The sequence below is a fragment of the Larus michahellis genome, chromosome 8 (genome assembly GCF_964199755.1).
Source record: "Larus michahellis chromosome 8, bLarMic1.1, whole genome shotgun sequence".
NCBI classification, from domain to species: Eukaryota; Metazoa; Chordata; class Aves; order Charadriiformes; family Laridae; genus Larus; species Larus michahellis.
This window is the reverse complement of record NC_133903.1, coordinates 6,778,964-6,801,249: the sequence shown is the minus strand read 5'-3', so window position 1 is coordinate 6,801,249 and position 22,286 is coordinate 6,778,964. Positions and strand designations below refer to the sequence as shown.

The following is a 22,286-nucleotide window of genomic DNA, read 5'->3' as shown; positions in this document are numbered from 1 at the left end:
GCCCATGCAGATTTCTTTGCTCTGCTGCTGTGGGAGAAGGTTTCTGCGCCTCTGTTCTTCCTGCAGGTCCCTCTTTTGCAGCCTTGCCAGTCAGCTGCATCCTTCCCGAACTGGGTGCTCGGCTGAGTGTAGCAGGTGACACGGTGCACACCGAATGCCTGCTCGCCTGTCATGGCATCGTGTTTGCCTTTTCACGGTGCCTTTTCCTAAGTGTGCTCGTCTTGTGATGCACACTCAGCCCAAGAGGCTTCCCCGGCGCATGATGCTCTGCTCCATCCCGACGCACGATGCTCTGCTCCATCCCATCCCATGACGCGTCCTGCCCGTGTGCAGCACCGCTGATGCCTCTCCTGTCTGCTGGGACCAAAACCAGCAAGATCGCTGGGCTTTGAGACCTTGTCCTCTGTTGTACTCACAGCTTGGTGGCACCTGCAAATGCAATGAGTACATTGTGCCGTTCCTTCCAATTAGCTCCTCTTAAAGATGCGCATTAAGCTGTCTCAGGCCTTGGTTTAAATTCCTTCCATGGAGGTAGGTCATCCAGAGCGACCAACCTCAGCAACAAGCACCTGAACATCAGCTCCTGACCGAGAGACACCTTATTTTTTGGTGAGCCCAGCCCAGTCCACTCTGCACGCAGGTGACCAGGGCATCAGCTGGGTGACGGAGTGAAGCGCGTCCTGTCCCAGGCGGCTGCTGAGAAACAACTGAAAAGGGTTTTGCACAGATTTCTGCACCCCGCTGCCGGTTCGTGGGAGTTTTTCCCCTTCTGCAGACGGGAAGAAGCAGCGCAGACATGTTTCTGGACGGGTTATGTCCCTGCCAGAACTAAATGAAGGGCTTCAATTCAGAGCTACAGCACCCTCGGGATGTCAAGACATACAAAACAAAGAGGGGATTTAGAAAACAAGTGAAAAGGCATATTATATTTAGATAATAAAATTAACATCCTGAAAATTGTTTCCTGGAAAATAATGCCATGTTACATTACATATAATTATGGCACTACTGGAATGGTAATTAAGAGGCAGTCAACTAATAAATTGCAATTCAGAGGTGGAGCAGCACCATGGCTCCTCCCGTTCCCGTGCCAGGGCCGTGCCGGCGGCTCCCCCACCGCGCCGGCCCGTGCCAGCCATGCCAAGGGCCCGGCTCTCCCATGCTCCAGTTCTTCAAAGCGAATCCTGCAGCTACAGCCAAGGTGGAAAGTTTTGCAGGAAACCCCAAGCGGAGGAAGGCGTCATATGTCAAGCGGTGATGAGGTGCAAAGAGGAACCTGTCACGAGCAGCACAAAGGGATGGTAAATATCTTCCCCCCAAGTCCCCGGCTTTTCTGCAGCCTGTCAGAGCTGGATATGTCAGCTCCTTACCTGGCCACCGAAACGAAGTGCAAAACCAGCCCTGCAGCCGCCTGCTCGGGAAGCGACGGGGCAGACGGCGAGCCGTGGCGTAGAAAAAAATCCAGAACTTTTAAAAACAAATTACATCTAATCCAGAGGCTGAAGTAACTTGGTTTTATGGACTCCGTAAACTGCTGTACGGGGTTTGCAAAACTTGCCTGGCTTCACAAATTTCTTCTGGGGTTTTGACTCGGGTTTCCCATCCTTTCTGCAGCTCTGCGTGACTCAAGTCTAAACAACAATCGAACAACAGTGACTTCTCCTGGCTGCGGCGGTGCGGGGATGATGGCAGGACAGGCAGCTTTCCCAGGGATGACAGCTCACAGTTTTCAAACAAACATTCGGCCACTCCAAATGGGATTTACTTCCATGCTTAAGCAAGTATTTAACATCCTGATTTGAAAATGCTTGCTGCTGTGCCTAGGCTACTTACCTTCCTATTGTTGTCATCAAGTCATCCCCATTTTTCAGAAGTTTTTTTTCTCCTTTCTGCACCTTTTGTTAATAACTCTTCTAAGCATGACGTGAAATTGCTTGACAGAGACCTGTGCGCACGGGGAGGGCCATGGGAAAGGCCCCAGCAGCAGGAGAGGATGAGGGAGCGCTGCAGTGGCACGGAATGCACATGCTGGGATGGCCGGGAAGGGCCAAGGGCCCCATTTCCACCCGGTGCTGCCATGGCAGGGAGGTGAATGATGTGCTCCAGGGCTGACGCACACCTCTGGCACGCACCCGAGTACCCTCCTCCTGCCCATGCACAAGCCCCGCGACGCTAATTGCTGCTCATCAGCTGGTGTGGCAAGCTGGAAAGAGAAAAGTCTGCCAGATAGACAGGTTCTCTGTGGCTTGATCCATCAGGATCCAACTGTACCATGAGGCCATTGACTCGGTGTTGCCATGTTGACGCTCACGAACTTGCATTTCACATGATTTGAGACAAAAACCATCATCGTGTTGCATCCCACAGCGTTACCAAGGAGAGAACACCTTGGCAAGCACGTACGCACTCCAGCAGTCTCCTGCGCCCTGGCGAACACTTGGGGGAACCTTTCTATGAATTAAACACTAATAATAAAGATGCGAAGAGGCCATGTCATCTCCTCTTCCTCCTCCCCAGGCTGTCCCGTACATCCCAGTCGCTCCGCGCCCGGCCCGGCTCTGTGGAGAGACGGCGCTGGGGTGTGATGGTGCCTCTCAGCCTGGGATACATCAGGGTTTATGCCCTGTCCTCCTTTGGTTTTAAACCTGAGTTCACCTTGTATTTTAAAGCCTTTGGGATATTCCAACCCTGGAAATAAACAGCCTTTCCCTTATCTCAGAAACAACCTTCGCTTGGGTGAGCTGGATTTCTCCTCCGTTGCCAGAGCCCTCCCAAAATACTGTCAGATTTAAACCAACAGCTCCCATTCAACCTTCTGCACCTTCATGTAAAACTGGGCACCGTTCCTGGCTTGAGTTTTAACCTTTGCTGTCGTCGTGCTGAGGGATAAGCATACCTAATGCAGATTAAATGAAATTCCAGCACACAAAAACTAGCGGGGTAAATATAAAACCATAGCCAAAGAGCGATCGCTATGTCATCGCTGAGGAATCCAAAAGGCGCCTAAATGAAAATACCACAAAGAAAGCAAACAGAGCAGTTTGGGGCAGGGGGAGAGGAGCGAGGGAAGAGGATACGCCGGGAGAGGATACAGGAACAAAGAGAAAAGCCCGTGATAACCTGAGGTGGGTCCGCCCTGTGCCACTGCTGTTACCCCCGGTTCTGTAAAACCTGGTACAAGTTCTCATGCTCACGTGAATAAGATTTTGCAGAATAGGCTAAAAGATATACAAGAATTAATTGTACAAGTTTCCCCCCCCCAACTCTTTTTTTAATTTATGGCTGTCAGCTGTTTGCTGATAGCACGTGGGGAAAATATTTTGAGGGACCCTACGTCCATATATGTAGGCAGGCTGACAGTGGAAGCAACCGCCATTGTCCCCAGGAATGTCCCCAAGAGGGATGTGGGTTCAAGCCGGCCGACGGAGTGGGCAGCTGGGGATGCTGCCAGCCCCGGCGAGTCCCGGGCACCCTGCAAGGCAGCTTCTGCCCCACCATGCCACCGCTCCGCAGGGCAGGTGCAGTCCAGAGGCTTTCTCAATGTCTTTAACTCTCGTTATTGCTGAGAAACAATTAAAAAGCCTCACATAACATTTCCAAGAGTTTCATTACACTAGTAGCACACATCCTTTAGGAATACCACCTTTTTGTTTTTTTAATGTAATTAACTTAGCTGGAGATTCAAATATTCCCCACCCGCCCCAACACATAGTAAATTCATACAAATTGTTTTTCCTGGTCAAGGGACACCTGAGTCTCAACACCCAAAGGCACGTACCTGGAAGGCAGCGAACCACATAAGCCAGTCCAGGCGGTAGTGGTAAGGGGTGATAAAGCACGGCCTCCTCTTCAAGTCCCCGGGCTTGCATTTGAAGTCATACTCCTCCCAGACAGCAGTGGGGTCATTGGGATCCAGGCTGGACGTCCCCTGAAGGATGACTTCTGTTCTCTCCTTGGTAATGCTGTGGGACACATGATATTGTTTGTTGTCTCTAATCATGTAAAATGCGAGTTCACAAGAGTCAACATGGCAACGCGAGTCAATGGCCTCATGGTACAGTTGGATCCTGATGGATTAAGCTACAGAGAACCTGTTTATCCGGCAGACTTTTCTGTCTTCATCAGCAAAGTACATGGAAAACTTCAACTTCCATGCTCTCCCACGCTCCTCCCTATCCCACTGCAGTTGTGCCAGATCAAAGAGGGACTATGGCCCAAAAAGATGATTCCTACTGAAATCGATGGGTCTGTCTGTCTAGATCACAGCCTAACACTGTCCAAGACACTGAGAGAATATAACGAGTGTCTCCCCACATGAGCATCTTCAATCTGCACCACCTTCTCTCTTTGTCCCATGTCTCTGAAGAAAGCCTTTGTCTCTGTTATTCCAATGACTCTTAGGATGCAAGAGCTGACTACAAGCTCCTGATGATATGAGAAAATGGAGATGAAAGATGGTTACAAAGCATAGCTCCATCTCCAGGTTTTTAGCATGCACCATGTGCAAAAATACAGACTTGTAACTGGCACGTGTGGTTGCCCTAATGCCATGGCCACCAACAATATCTGCAGGGGAAATTTCACAGGTGATTGCGCACAGATATCCTGCTTCTGCGTTTTTGGACACCTCCAGCCGTGGGATCAACAGAGCAGCTTCCAGCTGGGACCACTCCAGTGTCCCCTTGGTGAGCCCAGCTCTCCCTGCAGCGCCGCTGGCCAGGGGTGCCGAGCTCCAGCTTGAAACTTGGCCATGGGAAAGGGCAGGACACGCTCAATGAGCCCAGGTTCACTGGCTACAGCTGCTTGAGCCTTAGGGAGGTGGTTGGCCCCATACGGAGCACCCCCCCAGGAGCTGACTCTTGGGGCATCATTAACAGCTGTCTCTACATGCCCAAACATTTCACCCTCCTGGCTGGAAGACAGGTCTCATGGAGCTATTACTCTGCAAGAGGAGGAGGAGGAGGTAACATGTGAGCCAATGCAAACCAAGCCAAGAAAAGCAGAAAGTGAAAACAAAAAAAGCCCCCCATAGCCAGTTGATATATAGAAACTTGGTTAAAAAGCACCCCAGCCTTACGGCAGGTCACGAGTATTCCCTTTGCTGCCTGGCTGGACTCTTTCTGCACAGCAAGGTGGTAGAGCAGCAGGGATGGCAAACTCTCCAGGCCATGGAAAGCCTATGTGAAAACACCATCATCAAGTTCTCAATGACCTGTCAGTGACGCTCGCCTACACTGGAGAGCTGTTTTCCATAACGAACACATAACCGCGTAACTCTGCCTATCAAAGTTGTCCAGCTCCCAACACCCTTTTAATTTTTTACTACTTTGGTCCCTCCTCCTCCAACACAAGAACCCAAAAGTTTGGAAACACACACAGCCTCCACCTTCTCCCCCAATGGCTTCCAGTGATAGAGGCTTACAACCCAAGGAATGCTGTACGTCTCCGCTTATAATTGTTACCTACATTTAATAGATTTCTGGATTCTCCAGCCAAGTTCCATATTATACGCGGGGCTGAGTTATGAGCCGTGGCCAGCTGCCCAATGGTTAGAAACACACTGTAAATCAGGGACACCAAATTACTAATAAAAGTATGTTCCTACTGTGTGATTCAAAATATGTCAAGTTTCACATAATCGTATATTCATTATAAGTTGCAATCCTCTTTTTATTGGTTTACATAGGCTGGAATTACAAACATATTACAGCAGCATTTCATCACATGCTCTTTGGGTTCTGGTAACTGTTGAAACAGAAACCATAGACTGAAGAAGAAAAAGAACAACAACCCAAAGAAAACAATCTCCCGTAGCTTCACCACTGCAGCCTTCAAAGAGGTTCGGGGGTTATTTCTCCCTCTCTCAAAAAAAAGGAGAAACTTCAGCATTTTCCACAACTAGGGTTGATATTTTTCATCATGTCTTTTTCTAACTTTTTTTCTTTCCACAGAAGTTTCTGCTATTTGAAAAAGTGGGGAAAAACATCATACTAATTTGATGTGCTCCAGGTGCCCTTTGCATCTCCAAGGCTCACAGTGAGACCTGCTCCTCCCCTTCCCCATCCGCTCAGCCAGCGCTCTCAACAGCCAACCAGCTTTGCCTTTTATAAAACCTATTTAATTACTGTTGGCTTCTCCTGTAGGACCTTGTCTAGAGCCCACTAACCCAAGAGCTGCCCATCCCACCCCTTGGCTCAGATCTCTGGGGAACATCCCATGGCCACCATGGCGAGATGGTGGCAAAGCCAGAGGTCTACGCAGAGAAGACTGGCCCTGTTGTTGCCCCTGGGGCAAGCTGTTCTGATGAAGCTCTGGTTTTCAGCATTTTCTCAGTTGGAAGAGGCTGGGAGGGCCAGCACACAAGAACGGTTACGGTGAGCCCAACCATGGCTCACGTAAGCCTGGTGACCTGTCCTCAGAAAACCCAGACTCACATGCTTCAAAACCAGTCCAGTTACAAATGTAACTGGAGATGCTTCCCTTGTCCAGTCCCACCTTGCATCCATAAGCAGAATTTCCTGAGCTGAAGGCATAAGCCAGACTGCTGCTGGGCCTGTCCTCTCAATCTGTCTTGTTCTTTTTTGAGGCCATTTATACTTTCGTCTCCACAGTTTCCTGTAGCCATGAATTCCCCAAGTCACTCACTGGAAAAAGCACTTCCTTTTGTTGGCCTTCAATCTGCTACCCAATAGCTTATGTGAATATTTACATGAGGGAGAGCAAATGAGCGCAGGGGAAGAGAAGTTCACCATAAATATAGCGGGCTGGTGATGGTGAAGGCTATCCACTGGATGAACTCTCTTATGGATATTTTTGTCCCGCTATTACATTTGCTATATCAATATAATGAGCTAACTAAAAGTGGCTCAAAGAAAATAAATTATAATTCAGTGGGAAAGAAACCTGCTCCTTTCCTCCTTCTCTCTCAAAAACAGATATTCCATAAACTATAATGCAGCGAGAAAAAAAAAAAATGCTCCTTTTCTCCTTCTCTCTCATAAACAGATATTCCCAGTCTACTAGCTACCGGAAGGATTTCTAGGATTTTGGTTTAGGTTTAAGGCACACAGACTGGTTATCAGACTATACCGGAGAGAGGAGCAGAGCTATACGATGTGCCATGAAAATGCATGTACCTCCCGAAAGCTCCGTAGGTGTTCACTATCCTGAGCGGGTTGAACGAGGTGTTCATGACTTGTCTGGAGTTGAGCAGGTTTAGGACAACCGGGACGCTGAGATAAGCAATCAGGACGCCAAAGGAAATGTTCACCACTTTGCGGACATAGCAGCCTGTTTGGGACACAAAAGCAAATCAGGAGAAGGGATTTCACGGCTGGTGATGGGCTCTGCTCCCCCCCCTCCCCTGCCCGACTGCCCCCCCGGCAGCCGGGACCCTGCCTGGGTGCTCACAGCTGCTCTCAGCTCTCGTCTGGGGCTGACAAATGCTCCGCCGTAATCAACCCGACCTTGCCGAGGGCCATACGCTATCAATCCAGAGATCTGCCTTTCTCTAAATAGTCTGAGAAAGGGCTAAAAAGAAAAATGTCTAAAATGTAAGATTAATCATTGCTTTAATACAGGGGGAAAAAACACAGCTGGCACTTGCACCTTGCTCAAAATTGCCCTCCTGGTTTGTAAGCTGTGCGTGGAGCGTCTCCAGCCCCCCGGGGCTCCGCTCCTGCCTCCTCCCCGCCGCCCCAGGCTCTCACCACCCCGACTTATTTCTTGCATTTCCCCCCCCCCCCCGTCTCGCTCACTAGCTCCATTCAAACCTCCTTTTCCTTTTGCAAATCCCTATTGCTTGTCGTTTGCGTACGAGACGTGGGTTGCTTCACCAGCGCTTTGGCATTCGGTTTGCAGGAGCAGCCCAGGGCTGTGCTGGGTTTCAGTCTAAGGAGACACCTACTGCAATCAGACAAATAAGCAGACCTGACCTCTGAGGGGTTCCTACCCTTATGGCCGTTTTGAATTTGTTTAACATTAACAGCCAAAGGATCAGATTCAAAGCAATTGCACGTAGCTTTCCCCTTATCTCTGCAGGAGAGGGATGTTTATTTGAACCTCTCTCAGAAGCTATTAATAATTGTTTAGTCTGAGAACATTTCTGGAGAATCATTTGATTTGGGAAGGAGCTCGCCGAGATGCCTCCCCCCATCCCCTGTGCTGCTGCGAGAGCAGTATGAGTCTGTCAGGCATTCTTTTGTCTTTTAGATGGGCTAAACTTTTTAGCCTGTAATTAAAGCGCAGGTACGGAGACAGAGCCCTCCGCCACGTGGGCAGCATCAGCAGCTCCTCAGGTCACACTTTATGGCCATGCACGGACTGCTCGTCCTTCAGCAGGTGGTGATCGTCATCATGCCCTTGGGGTCACAGCTACTCAGTCACGGAGAAAAAGGGTTTGATATGGGGGAAAGAACCCACAACACGGCAAGGATGGAGCAAGCCTTGGGGAAGGAGCATGGGACAGGAGCCAAGGGGATCTGGATCAAGCAGGCAGGAGCTGAGCACTAGCAATGGGAATTTGAGATCTCCGTAGGAATTACACACACACACTTCAAGGATGTGGCCAGAGCCGTGTAAAATCGGGTCATGAGTGGGGCACGGCTGGTTACCCTCCTGTCTTCTGCTCCGGTGACCCGGGGGTGAGGTAAACCTCTTGCCACACAGCCCATCAGCACCAGATCCACAGCCTCTGCTTTGTCAGCAGAAAGAATACGCAGAAATCGAAATTTGCCCGGAATATTACAGATAACCCTACCCTTTACTTACAGATTAGACCTTTTTAAAAGCCCAGAACAGGGACACATCTACACTCCAGAGTGGTGCTAAGTATGGATGGCTCTTCTTGCTTGGGCACCCTGGCTCAGTAAGGTTTTCTGGAGAACATCACAGAAAAGGAGCAAGTTCCTCAAAAATGGGACCTACCTCCCCCTCGCAGTGACTCACCAAGTGCCACAGCAAAGAGGCGCCCTTTGGCTTCTCCTCCAGAAACCAAACCACCTGAGCGTTGTTTGGGACTGGATACAAAAATACAGTTGGTAGGAAAGCTCTAGGCTCTCACAGCCTCTAAAGCAAAGCTACCGGGCAGGAAAAGCTGTTAAAGATTTCTTCCAGCAAAATACGTAAGATAGGAGACATAGAAAGTGCATTAACGAAACAGCATGAGCCTTTCTGGAATTAACGCTTCTGGTTAATAAGCTGTTTCTTGGTGGATGAGAAAGGACTAGAGACAGATGCTGTATCTTGTTGACATTTTTCATTCTTCTGACAGATGTTCAGTATATTTAAAAAAGAGCATGTGTGATTGTTGCTGATATTATAGGCAATTTGTTGCTTATATGCGGTTTATAAAAATGCTACAAACACAACTCTACATCTGTTATGCAGCCCCATGAAAAATATCGCAGCGTTGTTTGTGCAGGCGATCTTCTGGAATGGGGCTGCTTGAAAACTCCCTTCAGAAGGAAACATCAGCCGCGGTGATTCCTTTTCTCCACTTACAAACACCCTTGTATCTGCTCTTCCATATTCATGGTATGAACATGAGTTCACCTCCTCCCTGCTTTGGGGAACTCATTCCCTGCCGTGGCAGTGCCCACGCTGCCAGCGGTAGCCACGAGCATCTGCTCCTCTCATGTTCTCCACGCAGGACACGAACGGGGAACGGCCGCTTTGCCAGCTGCCAGGTTTCTTTCCCAGTTAGCTAAAGAGCTGTTGGACCCACAATGGATCAACAACGAATTTCATTCTTTCTGGAGTCTGGCCTCACGTCCAGTTCTTTAACCAGAGAAGCAGCCTGCAGCAGCCCGTGGGCATGGAGGGCAAGAGGACAGATGGGTCACAGGGCCACCGTGCCACACCAAACACACCTCTGTGTAATTTTTTCCCTGCTCTGGGAATAACTCACCGTATCGTGGGGGAAGCTGCTCCCCGGCTGCCTCTTTGAGCCGCATCTGCGCCACCAGCTCTTTCACCCCTCCTCGCCTGGAGCTGAAGAGGAACCCCAGGCTGCTGTCGTCGAAGCAGGCGATGCTGGGCACGATGGTCAGCCAGTTGAGGAAACTCAGGTTTCCACTTATGATCAGAAGCACCTGAACAGGAAAGATGGCAGCAGAAGGTGTTGCATCTGCTTAAATTACATCAGAAAAGCTCAGTGAAGGAAATGCCGGGTGGATTTTAGCACCCGAGCATGTACTTTGCTGATTTTCCACGATTGCAAGAGCCATGGCAAACCTCTCCCTCCCTGCCCAGGCTACAGCCCAAATGTACCCCACTGGCTTGCAACGCGAGCTCTGCCCTTGCTTTCAGCAGGAGAAAGATCAGGCAGGGTATAGTGTGACTTGATTTCCATAGTGCTCCCGGTGTCGGCGCAACGGTCTGGCCCCAGGGGAACCGTCTGCTTCCTGCTTATGCCGATGTATCTGTGACAGCCGCATTCCTGAAACCCTTCAGGAGGAAATATTGGACCTTCTAATTAAAGAGCAGCATTACATATAGAAGTGTGCGGTTTTTTAAGAGGCTTTTTTTTAATTTTGGCTTTTATTGGCTGTTTAGGAGAACGCCTTGCATGTGTAAGGCAGAGAAAGTGGAAAAAACTGCAAGCCTTCGGAGAAGCCTCCGTAAATATTTGCACGCATTGGAAAAAGCTTTCTTTAGGCACGTGTTATTTTTTGTCTTGCTCTTCTGGTGACTTGAAAAATACGAAGAACTTTCTTGCAGTTCTCCAGCAAGTCCTAATGAGCATCAGGCAGCTGTGTCTGGGCACGGCCCCGTTAGCCTTGGTCATGAAGGCTCATGAAGAACCTGGGTCACTTCTTCACAGCACGTGGCTTCGCTTTGCAGCTGTAAGACATCACCTCCTCGCTGTGTTCGTACGTCAGCCATGGGGATGGTGCAGGTACACCCCTGCTCAAGGTTCACGCCAAACCCCTGCCCAGGGCTTTTCATTAGAGCTTCACACAAACCTGAACACACAGAGCAATTTCTGCGTCCTCACAAGCACTGGTTTTAGTTTCTACTTTTCCAGGTTAAATTTATTAAAGCCCAGCCCATGCTTATTCTTTTTTTTCTATGCCAGTATTTTACTTGTTCATAGACATCCCCCCCCCCCCCATTTTATTTGTACAGTTACATCCCTTCTCCTCCTTTATACTTTCCAGCAAGCCAAACCGCTCTGGTCTCCTCTCCCAGAGGACTTCCCTGCCTGCTTATCCCGGCGGCCATGCCCTCAACCCCAGCAAGGCTCAATCCATCTTTCTGGGTGCTGACAAGGGCCATAAGGAGGGTATCAGAGGGGTCTCACCAGGAACTCGTACAGCGATGCTGCCATTTCTCATGCTCAACCAGAACTACCCCTCCCACTGTGTTTTAATGCCGCATTTATCTTCTCTGCCGGGATGTCACGTTAGTGCTTGCCAGCCCGCGCACACAAGTCCCCTACACATAAGCCACTTCCAAATACATAGCTCCCAACATCACACAGATGTCTCTGCTCCTAACCCATGGTGTGTCATCCCATGTGTCGCACAACCCAACTTCATCCCATCTGCCCGTTAACCTTTGGAAGGCAGGAGCCCGGGCTGCACTGACACCACCAAGGATGCTGAGAACTGGTGGGCTCAAAAGTTCATTGCTTTGCTCTCATACACAACGTGGATTTTAACTGAAAGCAGACAAAGCATTTAATTGCTCCATGTTTCATCCGAGGCGGGACTGCTGCCAGCTCAACCTTGCTGACACCGGGACTTGCACCAGATGCAGATCGGACGTTGGGAACTTGCTCCAGTGCCAGCAAAACAACGTGTCAAACCAAGCCAAGCCCAGGGTGGTGGCCGTGAAGACACATCTGGGTTTCCCCGGGGCTGCCCAGCCATCGCAGCGGTCACAAAGGAACATGTTAGGAGCGATTTAGCGCGTTGGCGTAAAACAATATATGGGAATCCACGCACACAAAGAGAGGAAGAGAAAAGCAGGTGATGCCTGTTTGGGACTATTTGAGTTTTGAGGTTGATTTGGATTCTTGTCCCATTAGTCACATTACTTAGGGTTTAGCCCTAATGAACCAGCTGATCCTCAGACACGTTAAAACAAAAGAGGAGAAAGGGGAAGAAAAGAAAGTAGTCTCACCGTCTTATCCATAAAAAATGAAGGTTATAAATCTGATTTAATGTATTACAAGTTGAAAAATAATACCCTGACGTAACAAAGTCATTTATTTTTCAGTCTTCAGACTAGCTAAAGAGAACTTCCCCCACCTTCCAGCTGGGCTGAAAGCTGTAACTCTGATTGGCACTACTATTTTAAAGAACACTCCTCCATTCACAGAGCTGAACTTTATCCTCCCGTGAACTGTTTACTCACAGTTTTTAGCGCACATGCCCAAGGAAGACTTGCAAGAGCAAACACACAAACCAACAACACCCCCAGCATCCCACCACAGATGGAGGAGCTGGAGTGTGGACCGCACTCCTGCCAAATTAACCTCAGTCCCGTCACTGGCCCCCCACTGGTCTCCTCCTTTCAGTGAACAAGTGATGAAGCTTGCAGAAACCCTGAGGAGATGCAGAAGCTGAAGGACTGACCACAGACCCAAGAGGCACAGCTGAAGTTCCCCATTGCTCCTCCAGCCCATGTTGCACCCGAAGACAGAGGGTCTCTGGAGGAAAACCAGCTGCCTTCAAGAGCTGACGCAAGTCAAACAGAAGACGACTCCTTGGGAGCTGGAGACCATCACAAACTTCCCACTCCCACGGCAAAGCACACCTTTGTGTCTGCCTTCTCCAACATATACAAAAACTCCACAACGAACACCAAAAAGCTACATCTCAAGTGAAGAGGAAATCTTAGTGAACCTCGCAGGTTCTCCTCCTCTGGCCAGGATGATGAAAGCTCAGACAAGTACCGGCAGATATCAACCCCACCGTGTAACGTATCACGTACCGCTATGATGGTAAAACTTCCTACAGCACAAGACAGACCACGTAACAGAGCAGGTCTTTGGCTAAGTCCTCGTATCTAGGAACACTGTAATGTACTTTTTACATATTTCTTCAAGTTGCCCATGGCTTTTAGATAGGTGTCTCTTGACCTCACTCAGAGGCTACCGACCTCTGCTGGGGCTTGTTCAAGAGTAAGGTCTCCATGGCAGTGCCAACCTTATGGGTGGGAACAAGGAAATGAGACCACCACCATCACAAGCAGCACACTTCATTTGTTTTCAAGGGCTTCTGGACATTACCCGGGGGGTTGTTGTTCGGATTCTGTTATACTCACGTAACACGAGGAGGCTCCAATTGCAACATGGACCTGTTTGGCTTGGACTTGCCAAAACAGATGGTAAGAAGACAGTTCCTGTCCTGAAAAAAACCTAAATCTAAACATACCGGATAAAGTTAGATCAAAATTAGGATGTATTACAGCTGTGTTACAGGCAGAGAGAGGAAGAATTTTGGCACCTAATTCTTATTTCAGCAACGCTCTCCAGGGATATCGCCTTAAAGAAATTCACTCAGGATCACATACGGAGTCTTGCAGCGGAACCTGAAACGGGACCCAAATATCCCAGTTACAAATCCAATGTTTTAATTACAAGGCCCCTCCAAAATACCTGTCTGCCCAAACGCTGGTCCCTATGGTTTATCCCGGAGGGCCCCATCCAGCGTGCCCCCTCCTTCCCTGAAACAGGCTCACTGTGGTGCTTGCCCTCCCGCTCGAAAATAAGAGGTGGTCTCCCAAAATACTATTCCGCAACGCAAACATCAAGAACACATGCCCAATTTCGGTCTGAGGACTTTTTCTGTTAAAAAGATGGATGTTTTCTCATTAAAACTAGCAACATATTAATGCTAAAAACATGTCACTCCGTATTTTATACGATTGGCACCATTTTTTTAAAAACGGTGATTTGCAAGTTACAATTTTCAAAACCCCAGCAAGGAGTCTTCAGTAACAGAGTCACGTAATCTTAAAAAAAAGAGAGAGATCTGACCAATTACAGTAAGTAACCAAAGTCCTAACTATTATTTAGTTAGAAAAGTAATTACTTATTTATCCTGAGTTGGATAATTACCCAGAATTATGAGGGGAAAAAAGTATTTAAATGTGAATTACATACACATGTTAGGTCCTTGAACAGAACATGTTGTACTCCAGGTTTGGTGCTCCCCCTTTGACCCGAACGTGATTTAGTTCAATGCATATTAATCAGCCTGTATTCACTAACGCACTTCTCACTTAGCTACTTCGTTAGGAAACTCTGATCCTTTTCTGATGTGATTTGCCCCGTGCGATTGCAGTAATATTAAGAAAATAGTTCTGCGCTTTGCCACTTCTGCCGAGGCTCGTTTTACAGCTTTGTACGGAGCGACTGGGTGGTCCATGGGAGGGTTGTTTTTTTTTTTTTTTAAAGTAGTGATTCACCTCTCTTTATTGCTTGGAAGTCAGAAGCAAGATATCTTATTTCCACCAGCCCTTAAAAACCAGGGGATTCAAAAATAATACAAGTTTTGGCGTTTTCTGCTCTGTGGGTGGAATCACGAACCTGACACGTTTTTAACTTCAGTTCTTCTGACCGAGTCCCGACGCTCGCGCCAGCTGCTGTGACAGGCACCCGCGGCCGATTCAAACAGGGGTTAACTTTATACCCAGCCCCAGGGGGGCTGAGCACTGCGAACCCCTTCGGCTTTGCGAAAGCAAACCTCAAAGGAACTCCTGCTTCAAAGTCGATTAACGGGAAAACAGCTAATTTCTCAAACATGCCGATGGGTGGCTGTCCCAGCAAACCGTTTCGTGGCTGTTTTAGCACGAGGTGTACGTGATTTGATCCATCAGCGCTGAGGGTGACGCTTGGTCCGTCGAGCAACCGGTGCCTTCTGCAGCACCGCTCCTGCCAGCGCAGCATCCCCCGGGTCGGTGGATCCTTTGCCATTCAAACTAGTATTTGCCTCGGCAGCAGCGCACATTTACCCAAATCCTTCCTTTTCTACCTGAACCTTCCTAAACCTGTGTGTCCTGCTCTCCCTGCCCTGGCAAAGCAGAGCCGCGCTGGTTCCCGGCAGGAAGTTTAATTTATCATTAATTTCTCGGGGCAGTGAGAGCAGAGATCTCTGATCACCCTGTGCTCACCTCCTGCCCCGGGAACTGAAGGGGCTGCACGCCTGATGCTGGCGATTTGGGTTAAGCCACCAAACTTCCCCAAGTCTTATTTCACCCACGTTCAAAGCAGGTGTGTGGGTGCTGGACCCCCTCCGCACCCACATTTTGGGGCACGGACATGAAACCCCTCCAGGAGCCGGTGCTGCTGGTCTGGCAGAGCACAGGGAGCATCGCTGCTCCTTCCCCATCGGCTGCATGGAGCAGGAGAGTTTGTTGCACACATGTCACAGGAATTCCGGCCTTTGTACCGTGCCAGGCTTGGCCCTTCTGAGCTCCTACCACGACCGCAACCCAACCGCATCTCCATGTCTCCACCCTCCGCACCTCTGCTGCGGTGGATGGGCTGTGCCCTCCCTACCTCGGGCTTGACTTGTGTTTACCGAGTGTCTTTCTCTTGCTGGACGATATTTAAATGCACAATTATAACAAACAGATGGTACCAACCCCTGTGGTGATTTTTAAAAATTTTTTATTAAAGCACAGTATTAATCATGGTAATTGGGTAGGAACTTTAAGGTTATAAAACTACAGCATGTCTAATGAGCGAGCTCCTTATAGGAGGAACTGAGGTTTTTAATCTAATAATGTCAGTTTTATGGATTATGACTGGAGTTTTATGAAGTGTGATATGAAATACTGTGGATTCATGGCTCTCACTGGATTAATTTGGAAAAGTAGTTTTCCTGGTTCTAGGCCCAAAAACAATTATTCCTTACATTTCTGTCCCCTGCACTGTTACCAAACCCCTCTGTCAGAAAATGGGCACCTACACCCATAACTTTTTTACAGGTTAGACTTCTTTGTTTGGCTGGTTTTTGTTTTTTTAAATCACAGATTGTTATAAAAATACAGTAGGCAGGAGAAGCTCATATTCTGTGTAGCAGACTGTATATTTGTCCAGAAGGAACAACAACAGGCTGTAAACTCTTAAACACGGTCGAGGGCTGGCTGGAGCTTGCAGGCTCCGAGCACGGGGACACGGTCACCACGCAGCACTGGAGCTGTCTGATATTAAGGTATGGGCACAAAGGGGCAAAATTGGGGTGCCCGGAAGAACTATGATTTATTTAAAGAGAAAAACATAGGAACAGAGGGCTGGAAGAGACCTCAAGAAGCTGTCCGGTCTTTCCTGCCGGGGAGTTGTCTCTGCCTGCACCGTTGTGTGTTTCTCTCAACTCTTCCTAGAAGCCTTGTCGAGTGATGGAGCCAGGTCTCTGACCTTTTATCTATCTATCTCCGACTATCTTTAAATTATTCCTAATCTAGCCTGACTCTTCCTTGACAATATTTAATTCCACGACCCCTTTTCTCTCACTGGCATCAACGACTGTTCTCTTCTATCTGCAATAGCCTCTCATATAGGTAAAAACTGCCCTTTCTCCACTGCCTCTTCCCTCCCAGTAATATTCTCGTTCGGATTACACGATCCCAGCTGGTCCAGCCCTGCCTTATGAATCCAGTCTCTAAATTTCTGCTTATTCTCATTGTCCTCTGGATTTTCCCCAGCTGGGACACATCTTTCCTGAAGGGAATGCCCAAAACTGAGCCACAGCTTCCAGCTCTAGCCTTACCAGCGGCAGAAAGCGGGAAGGATTTACACACTCAGAGCACAAAGAATTTATATATTCCAGTAAGACTTTTGCCCCTTCTGCAACAGTGCAGCCCTGCCGACTCGAGCCCATTGCCAAGATTATTCTGAATACTCATCACATGCGCCAACACCCTCTACCTGAGCGTGGTCTGCTAATATTAGACGTGATTAATGAAAACCCTGAATATCCCCAGATAGACCCTGGGGAAGCCCCCTTGATAAATCCTTCCCTCTGACAGTGAGCCATTGATAACTGCTGAATAGACTTTCCAACCTGTTTTGTCCGCCAGACAGTATTTCCTACTTCTTACAGACCCCGTTTTCTTGGGTTGTTTATGAGATTTTATGTGAAACAGTTTCAAAAGCCTCAGTAAAAGCATATATTGTTTATCCTCTATTCATGCGCCTTGTTTTGTCAATGAAGGAAAGACGACTGCTTTTACATGGTCTGCTCTTGGCAAAACCACGATGGCTGTAGTTATCCCCCTTGGTTTTTGGAGGTATTTAGAAATGGCTCGTTTCATCATTTTTTCCCAGTATTTTTCCAGTAACGGCTCTGTAACGTCCTGGCTCTTCCTTTTTTCTCTCTTTAGAGGACAGGTACTTTATTAGCTCTTCTCCGTTCTTTCATTACTTCACCTATGTTCTCCGAATTCTCAAAGATAATCACTAATGCTGACAGGATTTCAACAACCAGCTCTTTAACAGCCCTAGGACAGATTTCCTTAGGCTCAGACGATTTGAAAAGATCTAACTTAGCGAAGTGCTCTCCAGCTCTCCCCTGCTTGTGGCTGAGGTCATCCTGCTTTGTTACTGGAATTAATTATACCACCAGCCACGTGAGATGTGACTTTTTAGTGATGACTGTTACAAAAAAGGCACTAATCACTTCAAGATAAAAAACACAGGCCGAATTTATAATTTAAAAAAAAAAAAAAACACCTCCTTCCTTGCACACAAAGTAAACAACCGCTTACTCACTCTGTGCTAGTGAAAGCTGGCGAATAAAGAGCCGGGTTCATCTGTGCTGTGTCGAAACTGCAGTACCTGGGTCCCACATGGATCTTCTCATGGCAGATCCCCAGAGCCACCCGCCATCAGCTCAGCAAAAGGGGACAGCAAAGACCCCCTCCTCCTGACGGACCCGCTGCTGGATCTCCAGAACTTAAGAACGCTCCTCTATGGACTTTGTGTGTCACCAAGGAAAGAGAAAATCAGTCTTTTAAGCTGGATTTTAGGAATCCTTATGAAGGAGCAGATGTGAGGGCTTGGACTAGATGACCTTTAAAGGTCCCTTCCAACCCAACACATTCTATGATTCTATGGGGAGGAGCCCATGTCAGGACCCAAGAACGCGTGTGCCGTGCTCTCTGGAGCTACCAGGGAAAGCTGTGGCATTCTGCACCGGCAGGATCATCTCGTCGCCATCTCTTTCCATCCCACACGTGACAACAGTGCTACCCCACAGCCACGCGGGGCTAATGGCAGAGGTCCCAGCTGAGAGAAACGCCTGCACCAGACTTATCTCCCACGGTTGAGCAAAGGCACTATGGGCTGCTCGGTTCCCCGTGGGAACCAGAGAGAAGTGGGAGTTTGAAAATGACCCCCCACCAGGCCATGCCCTTGAGCAGAGGGGGACAAATCCTGATGGTACGTGTGACACCAAGGGAAAGAGAGATTTGTCATCACCCACCTCAGTCTGTTTGCCCAGTCCCCCAGCACCACTCCTCACTCCTCTGCCGGCTTGTTCTCTTTCTGGTTTTCCTCTGGGCACCCAGCAGCTGGGCTGGGTGAAAGGCGGATGGTGGCACGCTGGTGCCACTGGATTGAAAGCACAAGCGCTACCGGCTGCGTTGGGGACACTTCATTGCCCACAGTGTCTTTGCCATCTGTGCCTGGGGTGGATCTTTAAAAAGAAAACACCAGCGTTCTGCGAATGGGCATACAGTGCTTTGGGTTCGGTTAAGCGGTTAACTCCGCTCTTGTGAAACCTGCGGCCCCACCGCCAAAGAATCTCCTACTCCCAGGACAAGCTGAATCTCATAACATCAAAAGCTGGTCCTTCCTGTAAGAGATAGGAAGGAAAAGCCTCAAAAGCCAAATTTGATTTTAATGTGCCTCCAGTTACTTGCGTACCATGAAAATACAGCCTCCCACAAAGAAAAACAGGCTATCATTCCCCCATCTGGTTTCAGTTTGAAAAATACTTATATATGTAGTTTTTCCCAAAAGTTATTGTAGGCAAAGGCAAAAAATTCCCATTAAATGACAACAGCAAGAACGGTTAATTTTACCCTATTACTAATTTAATCTCTTGTTAACTTCTTGACTCATTATTTGCATGGGGATTTAATCTCTGCTTTGCAGTGCTATGTAGTGCAGAAAAACACACAGGAAAATAATTGCCTCTGTCCACTTGCTCTGTCTCAGACAGCAGATTAAAATGGTTTTGGGAACCCCACAGAAATTCAGAAAGGTATTGGAAGTACCAGGATAAAAAGGAGCAAAGACAGTGCCAGTAAGATGAGAAAGAAGAATGTGACTTGATTCGGTTTAGTTTTGGACGTGCAGTCAATTAGGCGATCTCAATTCTCATAATAAAACGCAGCCCGCAAGAGAAAGCAAAGTCCCTTTTTCTGTCCCTTACTTGACGTGGGGACACCTGATCTCTGGACACCCGGATGCTCCTCAGAGACCTCAGCCCTGAGTTTCCAAAAGGGGTGGAAGCACCAACCCAGCTCACAGGGAATATCGCAGAGTCAGGAAATAGCCCAAATTTGGCATCCAAAACATGATTTCGTAGGCGAAGGCTGAGTATTTCCTTCCCACAAGATGACAGGACAGAACCCACATGTTATTACCACATTTAATACAGAAATAAGAAAATAATAAACCTTCAGATGCCCCTTGCACAGTTGCACACAGACGCTGGGCACCTCTCATTAGCAGGGGGTCACTCAGACATGACTGAAGAGATGCAAATTATTCTTTTAGAGCCAGAGGAATTAGCTAGAATTGAAAGCCTTTTATCATTCACATGCTATATACAGATTTTTGTTTGCCTGAGAAGCACTGTGTTAAAAAAGAACCATATTTGTCCCTAAAAAAGCAGAGGTCAGTATTTAAAATATTTATAAATACTTGCCTAGTTAGTGGCTCCCCTGAACTTATAAAGGCGCAGAATGGAAATAACAAGGAATAAAGTAACTATTGAGGAGAGGAATAAAATAACTATAGAAGCACAAATGCAATCGTGCAGCAATCTTGACTAAAATTCGTCCTTGAACTGGGTCAGATTTTGACATATTACAAATTGCACTGTAAGGCTTTTGCAATCCCCGGTCTAAGTACCTGGTCTAAAGTTCCGATCGGAACTGTGCTAAAGCAAGAGGGAACCAGCGCCTTTCCCTGCCCGTCATACACCCCACATTTGTTCTTCATCTAAATGTGAAGCAATATAAACGTCTCACTCCATACTCATTTTTAATTTGCAGCTGTATGAACCACCTACTGTAGTTCCCACAGATTACGGGATTTGACTGCAGAGCATTTCTGTGGATAAGCACAACTCCCAGATTTTCAAGGGAAAAAAATTTAAAGAGAAGCAAGAGCATGAAAGTGGAGTGATTACGGGTGTGTATATATATATATATATATAAAAGCCCAAATAAATCTCATGCGTCAGCACTCCAGGTGACCTCCAGTGACGAGTGGTCAGGAGAAGTACGGATGGATGGACGGTGGTTCAGCGCAGGCTGCCCATTCGGAAACACCCAGGACTGGGGTTGGGATACTGGGATGAGAGACAAATCCAGCCCCAAAAGGGTTCAACTTAGTTTCATTTATTTATCATGTAGCCCAAGATGATGTAGCAAGTATTCCTATTCCAGGAAATTTATACATTTAACTCGATTACCAAAGTATTGTGTGTGAATTTAGGATCGGATGCTCACTTTGGGTCTGAAACACAACCGGACCCCCCCGTCCTGCTCCTGCAGAGCCGAGATACGTCTCCGCGTTACTGACTTTGACACTTTTATTCTGCTCTGAAGCTTTGTTATGTAAAATACCTCTTGGTGTTGCTTGATCCGTTGATTCTTTTGCTAGAGGCTACAGGGTTCCACATTAATATATTACAGGCTAAATAACTGCCGAAGGACTGTTTATGTAAGTGTTGGACCAATATAAAATGAAAGAATAATTTTACAGAAGGAAGGAATTTTTTGCTACTCTGCTCTGAATTATCAACATCTTTCCATCCCTGATGGCAAAGTTACTTCCTAAAGGGGGAAGCCGTCACAAAGACACGTAACGGCAAAAACCTTTCAACACCTTCTTTATTTTTTTACTAGAGACCAAAGAGCATTTTCACGGACCAGCAAATCTCAACAAGCTTTACAGCAGCACCCTACATTAGAGGACCAATTTCAGATATTTTCTTCCCGATTTTACTTCAATTTGCTCCAAAAAAGTTGACTTTAGTGGTAGACCTCCTAGACTAGGATGCTGTTTAAGGGGAGGAAGGCAAGTCCAGGTAAGACCAAGTCCTCTAAGTTTGGGACTGAGAGTTTCTCCATGGAGAACAGGTTAGCACATGAAAAGCGGGTGGCAAAAGAGCGAGGGGGGCCCTCTCTACAGACCCTCCAATTTTGAGCTCATACAGAGATAACTCAGAGACAATTCTAGCTGCTAACCCAAACCAGCCCTGCAGGCGGGTAATACCCACGAGGTACCGACTCAAAACACTAACCATCAGCAGAAGACTTGGCAGGTCACCACCAAAACTACTGTTGCTGTCAGGAGGAGGTGGAGCAGGAAGAGGCAGAGCTACCGGAGTGAACTACCCCATTGGTTTGTACCAGCATGACATCAGGATCTGGCCCCGATTCAGTCCCAAGAAAAACGTATTAGCATGTAATTATGGGGCCTTGTGTGGACTTTGAAACAGGACATAAAACCAAGTTCCTGATTACTCATGGTCATTAAAAGAGACCATGGAATTTTCTATGAAGGCAGGAGAAGCAGGATGCAGAAGATCTCAACCCAAACTCCAAGTCAGGTTGTTACAACCAGGCCACCATGGCCATTCCCGGCATCCCTGCAGGACGCTGCAGCCCTGGCAGCTGCTCCCTCCAGCACAAAGCCGAGGAACGGTGACATCCCACTGCCGGCACGGAGCTCCAAACATGCTGTTTGCAAAACGCCTTAGGATCCATCCACAGGACAAGAGCACTGTGGAAAACCAGAGCACTGCTCCCCCAGAGCACGTCTGGGTTTCTTCACTCACGCGAGAGCAGCGCTCGTTCCGATTAGCTCATTTCATCAATAAAGTCAAACAGCACGTTAAAAAATTTCTACATCTATTAACGGCCCAAGCGTTTCACTAACCAGCTCCATCTCGCTCATTAAAAATACTTTTATAGCAAATGTGGAGTTGAAGTCCAGCAGAAGTGCTCTGCTTCAGTGGTATCTCCAGACGGGTTATGTTGGAAAGAGCCCCACGCCACACGCTCCGGAGGGATGTCACGCTCTGCCCTCCATT

The 22,286-nt window shown here is 47.9% G+C and overlaps 1 protein-coding gene across 10 annotated transcripts in view; it reads right to left on the bottom strand.

The window, feature by feature from the left end:
- Positions 1-22,286, bottom strand: part of LMF1 (lipase maturation factor 1) — a 214,112-nt gene that overhangs the window by 18,599 nt on the left and 173,227 nt on the right. For all 10 annotated transcript variants that reach the window (XM_074599073.1, XM_074599072.1, XM_074599079.1 and 7 more), the window contains 3 exons: positions 9,908-10,091; positions 7,137-7,290; positions 3,779-3,962 (listed from right to left, as the gene is read on the bottom strand). In XM_074599073.1, the coding sequence (XP_074455174.1) occupies positions 3,779-3,962; positions 7,137-7,290; positions 9,908-10,091 (522 nt within the window). The remainder of the gene's footprint in view (positions 1-3,778; positions 3,963-7,136; positions 7,291-9,907; positions 10,092-22,286) is intronic.